The sequence below is a fragment of the Petromyzon marinus genome, chromosome 69 (genome assembly GCF_048934315.1).
Source record: "Petromyzon marinus isolate PM22_M1 ecotype Great Lakes invasive population chromosome 69, UKy_Petmar_22M1.pri1.0, whole genome shotgun sequence".
NCBI lineage: Eukaryota > Metazoa > Chordata > Hyperoartia > Petromyzontiformes > Petromyzontidae > Petromyzon > Petromyzon marinus.
Window position 1 is genome coordinate 6,457,489 of NC_133735.1, and position 14,614 is coordinate 6,472,102.

At 52.2% G+C, this 14,614-nt stretch overlaps 1 protein-coding gene across 1 annotated transcript in view; it reads left to right on the top strand.

The window, feature by feature from the left end:
- Positions 1-352: 352 nt before the first annotated feature.
- The window catches only part of FBXO15 (F-box protein 15), a 45,511-nt gene continuing 31,249 nt past the window's right edge, over positions 353-14,614 (top strand). The window contains exons 1-4 of the mRNA XM_076055120.1: positions 353-1,185; positions 5,810-5,905; positions 9,656-9,760; positions 11,061-11,945. Of these exons, the coding sequence (XP_075911235.1) occupies positions 1,064-1,185; positions 5,810-5,905; positions 9,656-9,760; positions 11,061-11,945 (1,208 nt within the window). The 5' untranslated portion in view covers positions 353-1,063. The remainder of the gene's footprint in view (positions 1,186-5,809; positions 5,906-9,655; positions 9,761-11,060; positions 11,946-14,614) is intronic.

Genomic DNA, 14,614 nt, shown 5'->3' on the forward strand with positions numbered 1-14,614 from the left:
TTTTACAATAATTTAATTGTTATATTTTTTTATTTTATTGTTTCCCTTCCACGTGGTGGCGACTTTACCGAAAGAACCAAGAATAATAATTTTATTGTTTTACAATAATTTAATTGTTTTATATTTTTATTATTTTATTGTTTCCCTTCCACGTGGTGGCGACTTTACAGAAAGAACCAAGAATAATAATTTATTGTTTTACAATAATTTAATTGTTTTATATTTTTATTATTTTATTGTTTCCCTTCTACGTGGTGGTAACTATACCGAAAGAACCAAGAATAATAATTTTATTATTTTACAATAATTTAATTGTTATATATTTTTTTATTTTTTTATTGTTTCCCTTCCACGTGGTGGCGACTTTACAGAAAGAACCAAGAATAATAATTTTATTGTTTTACAATAATTTTATTGTTTTATATTTTTATTATTTTATTGTTTCCCTTCTACGTGGTGGTGACTATACCGAAAGAACCAAGAATAATAATTTTATTATTTTACAATAATTTAATTGTTATGTATTTTTTTTATTATTTTATTGTTTCCCTTCCACGTGGTGGCGACTTTACCGAAAGAACCAAGAATAATAATTTTATTGTTTTACAATAATTTAATTGCTTCATATTTTTATTATTTTATTGTTTCCCTTCTACGTGGTGGTGACTTTATCGAAAGAACCAAGAATAATAATTTCCTGTTTTGTAGCCAGAAAAAAGAAATGGGGGAAACATTTTCTCAGTAATAATAGTTTGTTATCCTTTCTGGATGTGACGTTAAGATGTGGGGGGGGGGGGGAAGAGCTTCAAAGATTTTCGGATTTCAACCGCGGGACGAGCAAATAAATAAATAAATAACAGAGCGTATCGCGGCCCGTAAAAAAATCGAAGTCGATTTTCTTTTGATCGATTCCTCAGCCACCAACCCCCTCGTCGACTGCAACGGCGGAATCGAAAGTAGCCATCAGGTCCAGCCAACAGGAATCGATTCAACCCCCCCCCCAACGTTTGAATGGGAATCGATTCAAACCTCCCATGGTGTTTGTCGCCCGGATCGATTGGCCATGGATGCCGTAAAGAAATTAACGCATTCTAAGCCGCATCAACAACATCAACAACAACAACAAAAACAACATCAACAACAACATCAACAACATCAGAGGCTTGCGCAAGTCACCGCTAAAGGGTAAAGCAAAGCCGGCCGGTTACTTTATAACAACAACAACAACAAACAATTCTGAGGGGATATACATTGAGTATATTTTGTTGTTGTTAAGTTGTTAATTGTTGTTAAGTTGTTGTTGTTTAGTTGTTGTTAAGTTGTTGTTATGCGGGGAGGTTCATTGTAAGTTGTATTTACAAACAGCATCGATGTAATAAAAAAAACATTAGCATTTTAAACGCAACGTATGTTAGTTACATAATTGTTTTCATAGCAACAACAGTGTATAAGTTGTGAGCGACTCGGTTTAGTATAAGGAATAATAATTACGTAGCAACGCGGGGTCGTTATAACGATATATTTTTTTCCATATCTTTTTAAAAAGTTATAATCGCGAAAGTAACTCCGTTTTTTTTTTGTTAAACGCCACCCCTCGAGTTATATCTCACAGTTGCGCGCGCGCGTATGTTCATATTCGCGTTTATAAAAGTTTTAAAGTTTTTTGTTATTTTATTTTAAATAATAAAGCGTTTGGCCTAGACGGAGCCTGTTCCTTAAGGCCTCCGTTACCATGGCCACGCGACGCCCGCGCGCCACGTGACCGTGAGTGACGTCATCGGTCGCGGGGAGGGGGGAAGGGCGTTGTGACGTCATTTGTCAATTGACGGTTGGGCGACGCGCGCAGAGACCCATAGACTCACATAGAGACCCGTAGACTCACATAGAGACCCATAGACTCACACAGAGAACCATAGACTCACATAGAGACCCATAGACTCACATAGAGACCCGTAGAGTCACACAGAGACCCATAGACTCACATAGAGACCCATATACTACTCATAGAGACCCATAGACTCACATAGAGCCCACACAGAGACCCATAGACTCACATAGAGCCCACACAGAGACCCATAGACTCACATAGAGACCCATAGACTTACATAGAGCCCACACAGAAACCCATAGACTCACATAGAGACCCATAGACTCACATAGAGCCCATACAGAGACCCATAGACTCACACAGAGACCCATAGACTCACATAGAGACTCACACAGAGACCCATAGACTCACATAGAGACCCATAGACTCACATAGAGACCCATAGACTCACATAGAGTACCATAGACTCACAGAGAGACTCACACAGAGACCCATAGACTCACACAGAGACCCATAGACTCACACAGAGACCCATAGACTCACATAGAGATCCATAGACTCACATAGAGACCCACAGACTCACATAGAGACCCATAGACTCACACGGAGACCCCTAGACTCACATAGAGACCCTAGACTCACATAGAGACCCTAGACTCACACAGAGACCCTAGACTCACACAGAGACCCGTAGACTCACATAGAGACCCTAGACTCACATAGAGACCCACAGACTCACATAGAGACCCATAGACTCACACGGAGACCCGTAGACTCACATAGAGACCCGTAGACTCACATAGAGACCCCTAGACTCACATAGAGACCCATAGACTCACATAGAGACCCATAGACTCACACAGAGACCCATAGACTCACATAGAGACTCACACAGAGACCCATAGACTCACATAGAGACCCATAGACTCACATAGAGACCCATAGACTCACACAGAGACCAATAGACTCACACAGAGACCCACACAGAGACCCATAGACTCACATAGAGACCCACACAGAGACCCACACAGAGACCCATAGACCCACATAGAGACCCATAGACTCACACAGAGAACCATAGACTCACATAGAGACCCATAGACTCACATAGAGACCCTAGACTCACACAGAGACCCATAGACTCACACATAGACCCATAGACTCACATAGAGACCCATAGACTCACATAGAGACCCATAGACTCACATAGAGACCCATAGACTCACATAGAGCCCACACAGAAACCCATAGACTCACATAGAGACCCATAGACTCACATAGAGCCCATACAGAGACCCATAGACTCACACAGAGACCCATAGACTCACATAGAGACTCACACAGAGACCCATAGACTCACATAGAGACCCATAGACTCACATAGAGACCCATAGACTCACATAGAGTACCATTGACTCACACAGAGACCCATAGACTCACATAGAGACCCATAGACTCACATAGAGATCCATAGACTCACATAGAGACCCACAGACTCACATAGAGACCCATAGACTCACACAGAGACCCGTAGACTCACATAGAGACCCGTGGACTCACATAGAGACCCATAGACTCACATAGAGACCCATAGACTCACATAGAGACCCTAGACTTACACAGAGACCCTAGACTCACACAGAGACCCGTAGACTCACATAGAGACCCATAGACTCACATAGAGACTCATAGACTCACACAGAGACCCATAGACTCACATAGAGACTCACACAGAGACCCATAGACTCACATAGAGACCCATAGACTCACATAGAGACGCATAGACTCACACAGAGACCCATAGACTCACACAGAGACCCATAGACTCACATAGAGACCCATAGATCCACATAGAGACCCATAGACTCACACAGAGACCCATAGACTCACATAGAGACCCATAGACTCACATAGAGACCCATAGACTCACATAGAGACCCATAGACTCACACCAGAGACCCATAGACTCACATAGAGACCCATAGACTCACATAGAGACCCATAGACTCACACAGAGACCCATAGACTCACATAGAGAGCCATAGACTCACACAGAGATACATAGACTCACATAGAGACCCATAGACTCACATAGAGACCCATAGACTCACATAGGGACTCACCCAGAGACCCATAGACTCACATAGAGACTCACAGAGACCCATAGACTCACATAGAGACCCATAGACTCACTCACATAGAGACTCACACAGAGACCCATAGACTCACATAGAGACCCACACAGAGATCCATATACTCACATAGAGACCCATAGACTCACATAGAGACCCACACAGAAACCCATAGACTCACATAGAGACCCATAGACTCACATAGAGACTCACACAGAGACCCATAGACTCACATAGAGACCCATAAACTCACATAGAGACTCACACAGAGACCCATAGACTCACATAGAGACCCATAAACTCACATAGAGACTCACACAGAGATCCATAGACTCACATAGAGACCTATAGACTCATATAGAGACCCATAGACTCACATAGAGACCCACACAGAGACCGATAGACTCACATAGAGACCCATAGACTCACATAGAGACCCACACAGAAACCCATAGACTCACATAGAGACCCATAGACTCACATAGAGACTCACACAAAGACCCATAGACTCACATAGAGACCCATAGTCTCACATAGAGACTCACACAGAGACCGATAGACTCACATAGAGACCCATAGACTCACATAGAGACCCACAGTGTGTCTCTATGAGTCTGTGTGTGAGTGTCTCTATGAGTCTGTGTGTGTGTCTCTATGAGTCTGTGTGTGTGTCTCTATGAGTCTGTGTGTGTCTCTCTGAGTCTGTGTGTGTGTCTCTATGAGTGTGTGTGTCTCTATGAGTCTGTGTGTCTCTATGAGTCTGTGTGAGTGTCTCTATGAGTCTGTGTGTCTCTATGAGTCTGTGTGTCTCTATGAATCTGTGTGTGTGTCTCTATGAGTCTGTGTATCTCTATGAGTCTGTTTGTCTCTATGAGTCTGTGTGTGTGTCTCTATGAGTCTGTGTATTTCTATGAGTCTGTGTGTCTCTATGAGTCTGTGTGTGTGTCTCTATGAGTCTGTGTATCTCTATGAGTCTGTGTGTCTCTATGAGTCTGTGTGTGTGTCTCTATGAGTCTATGTGTGTGTCTCTATGAGTCTGTGTATCTCAATGAGTCTGTGTGTCTCTATGAGTCTGTGTGTGTGTCTCTATGAGTCTGTGTATCTCTATGAGTCTGTGTGTCTCTATGAGTCTGTGTATCTCAATGAGTCTGTGTATCTCTATGAGTCTGTGTGTCTCTATGAGTCTGTGTATCTCTATGAGTCTGTGTATCTCAATGAGTCTGTGTGTCTCTATGAGTCTGTGTATCTCTATGAGTCTGTGTGTCTCTATGAGTCTGTGTATCTCTATGAGTCTGTGTGTCTCTATGAGTCTGTGTGTCTCTATGAGTCTGTGTGTGTGTCTCTATGAGTCTGTGTATCTCTATGAGTCTGTGTATCTCTATGAGTCTGTGTGTGTGTCTCTATGAGTCTGTGTATCTCAATGAGTCTGTGTGTCTCTATGAGTCTGTGTGTCTCTATGAGTCTCTATGAGTCTGTGTGTCTCTATGAGTCTGTGTATCTCTATGAGTCTGTGTATCTCAATGAGTCTGTGTATCTCAATGAGTCTGTGTGTCTCTATGAGTCTGTGTATCTCTATGAGTCTGTGTGTCTCTATGAGTCTGTGTATCTCTATGAGTCTGTGTATCTCTATGAGTCTCTATGAGTCTGTGTATCTCTATGAGTCTGTGTGAGTGTCTCTATGAGTCTGTGTATCTCTATGAGTCTGTGTATCTCTATGAGTCTGTGTATCTCAATGAGTCTGTGTGTCTCTATGAGTCTGTGTATCTCTATGAGTCTGTGTGTCTCTATGAGTCTGTGTATCTCTATGAGTCTGTGTATCTCTATGAGTCTGTGTGTGTGCTGCTCCTAGGCTCAAGGCTGTTGGGGCCGGCACCGGCGTGAGGCCGCCGCCGGTTTCCCGGCGTCGCTCCTCAGCCGCTCGGCCACACCACCTCACCATTCATGGGTGTGTCTGTGGGGACAGGGAGACACGTGTCCCCCTGTACACGTGTCTCCGTGTGTCTCCCTGTACACGTGTCTCCGTGTGTCTCCGTGTGTCTCCCTGTCCACGTGTCTCCGTGTGTCTCTGTGTGTCTCCCCTCGTGTCTCCCTGTCCACGTGTCTCTGTGTGTCTCCCTGTCCACGTGTCTCTGTGTGTCTCTGTGTGTCTCCCCTCGTGTCTCCCTGTCCACGTGTCTCCGTGTCTCTCTCGTGTCCACGTGTCTCCGTGTGTCTCCGTGTGTCTCCCTGTCCACGTGTCTCTGTGTGTCTCTGTGTGTCTCCCCTCGTGTCTCCCTGTCCACGTGTCTCCGTGTCTCTCTCGTGTCCACGTGTCTCCGTGTGTCTCCCTGTCCACGTGTCTCCGTGTCTCTCTCATGTCCACGTGTCTCCGTGTGTCTCCCTGTCCACGTGTCTCTCGTGTGTCCGTGTCTCTGTGTGTACCTCTGTCCACGTGTCTCCGTGTGTCTCCCTGTCCACGTGTCTCTGTGTGTCTCTGTGTGTCTCCCCTCGTGTCCCCCTGTACACGTGTCTCCGTGTCTCTCTCGTGTCCACGTGTCTCCGTGTGTCTCCCTGTCCACGTGTCTCTGTGTGTCTCTGTGTGTCTCCCCTCGTGTCTCCCTGTCCACGTGTCTCTGTGTGTCTTCCTGTCCACGTGTCTCTTTGTGTCTCCTTGTCCACGTGTCTCCGTGTGTCTCCTTGTCCACGTGTCTCTGTGTGTCTCCCTTGTGTCTCTGTGTGTCTCCCTGTCCACGTGTCTCTGTGTCTCTGTGTGTCTCCCTGTCCACGTGTCTCTGGGTGTCTCTGTGTGTCTCCCCTCGTGTCTCCCTGTCCACGTGTCTTCGTGTCTCTCTCGTGTCCACGTGTCTCCGTGTGTCTCCCTGTCCACGTGTCTCTCGTGTGTCCGTGTCTCTGTGTGTACCTCTGTGCACGTGTCTCCGTGTGTCTCCCTGTCCACGTGTCTCTGTGTTTCTCTGTGTGTCTCCCCTCGTGTCTTCCTGTCCACGTGTCTCCGTGTCTCTCTCGTGTCCACGTGTCTCCGTGTGTCTCCCTGTCCACGTGTCTCTCGTGTCTCCGTGTCTCTGTGTGTCCCTCTGTCACCGTGTCTCTGTGTGTCTCCCTGTCCACGTGTCTCTGTGTCTCTGTATGTCTCCCCTCTTGTCTCCCTGTCCACGTGTCTCCGTGTGTCTCCCTCGTGTCTCCGTCTCTCTGTGTGTCCCCCCTGTCCACGTGTCTCCCCTCGTGTCCCCCTGTCCACGTGTCTCTGTGTCTCTCTCGAGTCTCTGTGTCTACCCTGTCCACGTGTCTTTGTGTCTCCCCTCGTGTCTCTGTGTGTCCCCCTGTCGACGTGTCTCCTTGTGTCTCCCTGTCCACGTGTCTCTGTGTCTCTCTCGTGTCTCCCCACGTGTCTCTGTGTGTCTCCTTGTCCACGTGTCTCTGTTTCTCCTTGTCCACATGTCTCTGTGTGTACCCCTGTCCACGTGTCTCTGTGTCTCTCCACGTGTCTCTGTGTGTCTCCCTGTCCACGTGTCTCTGTGTCTCTCTCGTGTCTCTGTGTCCCCCCCTGTCCACGTGTCTCTGTGTCCCCCCCTGTCCACGTGTCTCTGTGTGTACCTCTGTCCACGTGTCTCTGTGTCTCCCTGTCCACGTGTCTCTGTGTGTCCCCCTGTCCACGTCTCTCTCTCGTGTCTCCCCACGTGTCTCTGTGTGTCTCCCTGTCCAGGTGTCTCTGTGTCCCCCTGTCCACGTGTCTCTGTGTGTCTCTCGTGTCTCCGTGTGTCCCTGTCCACGTGTCTCTGTGTGTCTCTCGTGTCTCTGTGTGTCCCCTTGTCCACGTGTCTTCGTGTCTCTCTCGTGCCTCCATGTGTCCCCCTGTCCACGTGTCTCTGTGTCTTCTTGTCCACGTGTCTCTGTGTGTCTCCCTGTCCTCGTGTCTCTGTGTCTCTGTGTCTCTCTCGTGTCTCCGTGTGTCTCCCTGTCTCTCGTGTCTTTGTGTCTCTCTCGTGTCTCCCCACGTGTCTCTGTGTCTCCCTGTACACGTGTCTCTGTGTGTCTCCCTCGTGTCTCTGTGTCACCCCCCCACGTGTCACCCCCCCCCACGTGTCACCCCCCCACGTGTCATCACCACGTGTCATCACCACGTGTCGTCACCACGTGTCATCACCACGTGTCATCACCATGTGTGTCCCCCCCACGTGTCATCACCACGTGTCATCACCACGTGTCATCACCACGTGTCATCACCACGTGTCATCACCACGTGTCGTCACCACGTGTCGTCACCACGTGTCATCACCACGTGTCATCACCACGTGTGTCTCCCCCACGTGTCATCACCACGTGTCATCACCACGTGTCATCACCACGTGTCGTCACCACGTGTCGTCACCACGTGTCATCACCACGTGTCATCACCACGTGTGTCCCCCCCACGTGTCATCACCACGTGTCATCACCACGTGTCATCACCACGTGTCATCACCACGTGTCATCACCACGTGTCATCACCACGTGTCATCACCACGTGTCATCACCACGTATCATCACCACGTGTCGTCACCACGTGTCATCACTACGTGTCGTCACCACGTGTCATCACCACGTGTCATCACCACGTGTGTCCCCCCCACGTGTCATCACCACGTGTCATCACCACATGTCATCACCACGTGTCATCACCACGTGTCATCACCACGTGTCATCACCACGTGTCATCACCACGTATCATCACCACGTGTCGTCACCACGTGTCATCACCACGTGTCGTCACCACGTGTCATCACCACGTGTCATCACCACGTGTGTCCCCCCCACGTGTCATCACCACGTGTCATCACCACGTGTCGTCACCACGTGTCGTCACCACGTGTCATCACCACGTGTCATCACCACGTGTCATCACCACGTGTCATCACCACGTGTCATCACCACGTGTCATCACCACGTGTCATCACCACGTGTCACCCCCCCACGTGTCATCACCACGTGTCATCACCACGTGTCATCACCACGTGTCATCACCACGTGTCCCCCCCACGTGTCATCACCACGTGTCATCACCACGTGTCATCACCACGTGTCATCACCACGTGTCATCACCACGTGTCACCCCCCACGTGTCATCACCACGTGTCATCACCACGTGTCATCACCACGTGTCATCACCACGTGTCACCCCCCCACGTGTCATCACCACGTGTCATCACCACGTTTCATCACCACGTGTCATCACCACGTGTCATCACCACGTGTCATCACCACGTGTGTCCCCCCCACGTGTCATCACCACGTGTCATCACCACGTGTCATCACCACGTGTCACCCCCCCCCCCCCCCACGTGTCATCACCACGTGTCAGCACCACGTGTCATCACCACGTGTCATCACCACGTGTCATCACCACGTGTCATCACCACGTGTCATCACCACGTGTCATCACCACGTGTGTCATCACCACGTGTGTCCCCCCCACGTGTCATCACCACGTGTCATCACCACGTGTCATCACCACGTGTGTGTCCCCCACGTGTCATCACCACGTGTCATCACCACGTGTCACCCCCCCCCCCCCCCACGTGTCATCACCACGTGTCAGCACCACGTGTCATCACCACGTGTCATCACCACGTGTCATCACCACGTGTCATCACCACGTGTCAGCACCACGTGTCAGCACCACGTGCCCCCCCCCCCACGTGCCCCCCCACGTGCCCCCCAGGCTGCCCAGGGAGGTGATGCTTCAGGTGATGTCTCTGCTGGACGTGCCGGCCCTGCTGCAGCTCTCCACTGTCGACCGCCACTTCAGGGAGCTGGCCAGTGACAAGTACGCACTCAGCAGCATCATCAGCAGCAGCATCATCATCAGCATCAGTAGCAGCATCATCAGCATCAGTAGCAGCATCATCAGCAGCAGCATCATCAGCATCAGTAGCAGCAACATCAGCAGCAGCATCAGTAGCAGCATCATCAGTAGCAGCATCAGCAGCATCAGCAGCATCAGCATCAGTAGCAACATCATCAGCATCAGTAGCAGCATCATCAGCATCATCATCTTCATCGTCCACATGTTCAGCAGCAGCGTCATCAGCAGCAGCAGCAGCAGCATCATCAGCATCATCATCAGCATCATCATCTTCATCGTCCACATGTTCAGCAGCAGCATCATCATCAGCATTAGAATCACCACCACCACCATCACCACTACCATCACCACTACCATCACCACTACCATCACCACTACCATCACCACTACCATCACCACTACCATCACCACTACGTCCACTACCATCACCACCACCGCCATAACCACCACCGTCACCACCACCATCGTCACTACCACCACCACGTCCACCACCACCACCACCGCCATCACCATCACTACCACCATCACCACGTCCGCCAACATCACCACCACCATCACCACCACCGCCACCACATCCACCACCATCACCACTGCCACCATCGTCACTACCACCACCACGTCCGCCAACATGACCACCACCATCACCACCACTGCCACCACATCCACCACCATCACCATCACCACTGCCACCACCATCACTGCCACCACCACCACCACGTCCACCACCACCACCGCCACCACCATCACCGCCACCACCACCATCACCACCACCATCACGTCCACCACCACCACCACCACCATCACCACCATCACCGCCACCACCACCGCCACCATCACCACCACCACCACCATCACCACCACCACCACCATCACCACCACCATCACCACCACCATCACTACCACCATCACCACCACCACCACCACCATCACCACCATCACCACCACCATCACCACCACCACCACCGCCACCACCACCACCGCCACCACCACCACCATCACCACCACCACCATCACCACCACCACCACCACCGCCACCACCATCACCACCACCATCACCACCATCACCACCACCATCACCACCACCACCATCACCACCACCACCACCATCACCACCACCATCACCACCACCACCATCACCACCACCACCATCACCACCACCATCACCACCACCACCATCACCACCACCATCACCACCACCATCACCACCACCATCACCACCACCACCGTCTCCTCCTCACCCCTCCCCCCCGCCACGTCCCAGCGGGCTGTGGCGTACGCTGTACCAGAGACAGTCGCGCTTCGTCACGGGCGCACCACGGCGCTCGGGACAGCCTGCGGGACAGCCTGTGGGACAGTCTGTGGGACAGCGCTCGGGACAGTCTGTGGGACAGCGCGTGGGACAGCCTGCGGGACAGTCTGTGGGACAGCCTGCGGGACAGCCTGCGGGACAGCCTGTGGGACAGTCTGCGGGACAGCGTGCGGGACAGCGCTCAGGACAGCCTGTGGGACAGCCTGCGGGACAGCCTGGGCGACAGCCTGTCGGACAGCGTGCAGGACAGTCTGTGGGACAGCGTGTGGGACAGCCTGCGGGACAGCCTGGACGACAGCCTGCGGGACAGCCTGCGGGACAGCCTGCGGGACAGTCTGTGGGACAGCGCTCGGGACAGTCTGTGGGACAGCCCGTGGGACAGCCTGCGGGACAGCGCTCAGGACAGTCTGTAGGACAGCCTGCGGGACAGCCTGGGCGACAGCCTGTCGGACAGCGCGTGGGACAGTCTGTGGGACAGCCTGTGGGACAGTCTGGACGACAGCCTGAGGGACAGCGCGTGGGACAGCCTGCGGGACAGCCTGCGGGACAGCCTGAGGGACAGCCTGTGGGACAGCGCTTGGGACAGCCTGGACGACAGCCTGTGGGACAGCCTGTAGGACAGCCCGTGGGACAGCCTGCGGGACAGCCCGTGGGACAGCCGGCGGGACAGCCCGCGGGACAGCCGGCGGCGGAGCAGTCGGACAGCGCCGGCCACTGGAGGCGCTTGTACCTGAGGTCGTGCCAGGAGCGGTTCACGTTGGCCATGAGGCGGCTGCGGCAGAAGCTGCCGGTGAACGAGTGCACGGGCATCCCCGCCGGCCTGCACGGGGCACTGTGGTGCGTACGTGAGCGTGTGTGTGTCTGTGTGTGTGTGTGTGTGAGCGTGGGTGTGTGTGGGTGTGTGTGTGTGTGTGTGTCTGTGTGTGTGTGTGGGTGTGTGGGTGTGTGTGTGAGTGTGTGTGTGTGGGTGTGTGTGTGTGGGTGTGTGTGTGAGTGTGTGTGTATTAGTGTGTGTGTGTGTGTCTGTGTGTGTGTGGGTGTGTGTGTGTGTGGGTGTGTGTGGGTGTGTGTGTGAGCGTGTGTCTGTGTGTGTGTCTGTGTGTGAGTGTGTGTGCGTGTGCGTACGTGAGCGAGCGTGTCTGTGTGTGTGTGTGTGAGCGTGTGTCTGTGTGTGTGTGTGTGAGCGTGGGTGTGTGGGTGTGTGTGTGGGGGTGTGTGTGGGTGGGTGTGTGTGTGTGGGTGTGTGTGTGTGTGTGGGTGTGTCTGTGTGTGCGTGTGTGTGTATTAGTGTGTGTGTGTCTGTGTGTGTGAGCGTGTGTCTGTGTGTGGGTGTGTGTCTGTGTGTGTGTGTGTGGGTGTGTGTGTGTGGGTGTGTGTCTGTGTGTGTGTGGCAAAACAACCCCCTACCTCCTCGCGGTGCCGGACGGGCAACTCTGTCGTGGACAGTGCTGTGGGGGGAGATCCAATTTTGATTGGCTCCTCCCCTCATGGCATATATGTCCACCACAGGGGCTAAACGGGGGCTCTGGACGGGTGCGAGGGGCTGGTAACCCCTCCACCTTCAATTAATTACCACGAAACCACGAATTAAACTGAAATATGTAACTAATAAGCTTGTGCCGGAGGCCCCGGGGGGCCCGGCGTCTATGACGTCTCCTGGCCAAACCCCAATTGGCGGAGCCAGGAGATTGAATACCTACCCTCGGGGCTACTCCAGAAACAACGAAAAGCCACTACGGGTGGCCACGTGGAATGTTCGAACGCTCACTGCAGAGGAGAGGCTGCCACTCCTCTGTCGGGAGCTGGACCGGTACCGCCTGGATCTATGCGGCATTCAGGAGGTCCGGTGGACCGGCTCTGGCTCCTGCCACCATGAGGGGTGGACAGTCCTCTACTCGGGGCAGCAGACTGCCAAACAACAGGGTGTGGGTCTTCTTTTGAACAAAAGAATGAAGGGGGCGTGGGAGCGTGGCGGTGAGGTGTGGGAAGCTGTAAGCCCCAGGCTACTTTGGGCTCGCCTTCCCATCAACCGGAGGCGAGGAATGGTGATCGTGGTTACTTACGCCCCCACCGAAGATGAACATCCGTGGAGGGATGCAGGCAAAGCCGATGAGTCAGATGCCTTCTATGACCTCCTGTCACAGGTGCTGGCTAAAGTGGCCCCTCGGGATAGAGTCATCATGTTGGGTGACTTCAATGCCCGAGTTGGTCATGATACTGGCACCTGGTCTGGAGTGATTGGAGGGCATGGGCCAGATCAGCTCAATAACAACGGTAGGAGGCTGCTACATTTTTGTGCAGCCCATGGGCTTGTAATTACCAACACGCTGTTCCGGCATCGGCGCATCCACACAACATCATGGATGCATGCCGGGTCCAAGCAAGAACATCTGCTGGACTACATAGTGACGGACCAGCGAATGCGAGCCCATGTCCTTGACACCAGGACCTACCGTGGAGCTGATCTGCCCTCTGACCATCGACTAGTCATCTGTAAGATGCGCCTGCCATTCTTCCACTCCGGTGGTGGGTGTACACCCAGGACCCCATTCCAACATAAAGTGGCCTGGTCTCAGTTATCTGATGAAAGTTGCAAGCGAGAATTTCATCATCGCTTGCGGCTGGGATTGGCATCGTCCCCGACTCCTCCTGATGTCGAGGGTAAATGGGCGAGGTTTAGGACTGTGACTCATGCAGCTGCAATGGCTGCTTTGGGTACGCGGTCCAGACCTCCCCAGAGACCCTGGCTGACAGAGGAGGTGTTCAGGATGGTTGAGAAAAAGCGACAGGCCCACTGTCATCGGCTACAGAATCCCACGTCAGAGAATGAGGAGGCTTACCGCAGCCTTCGCTCGGAGGTTCGGAGAGCCGTGAGGCGCTGCAAGGATGGGTGGTGGTCGCGGGTTGCTGAGGAGATGGAGTCTGCCTCAGTGGCCCGTGATCACAAATCTCTATTTAACTCCATCAAAAAAGTAACCTGCAGCGCCACACCTATTACCATCATTAGGGGAAAAAACGGTGATCCAATCTCCGACCCCCAGGAACAGGTTCGCAGATTTGCTGAGCATTTCTGTGAGGTCCTGGGGGAGGGAAAATCCCTCAGCCAGGAAAACATCGTGGCACAAAGTGAGGATGACCCTGCTGAGGCTGTGGTGCCTCAAATATTGGAAGAAGTCACCCCCTGTGAGTGGCTGGCTGAGGTGCCATCTGCTGAGGAAGTATTGAAGGCGATCCGGAGTCTGAGACCAGGAAAGGCAGCAGGCAGAGATGATCTCCCAAGCGAAATGCTGAGGGAGGGTGGCGTTTGTGCACAGACTGCCCTATATGACATCATAACAACAGTCTGGACCACAGGACGGGTTCCGCAGGATTGGAAGGATGCCCTGGTGGTCCCCCTTTTTAAGAAGGGGGACCGCACAGACTGTAACAACTACAGGGGCATCTCACTCCTCAGTGTGCCGGGAAAGGTCCTGGCAAGGATTATTCAGCATCGCCTTGCCAGGCAC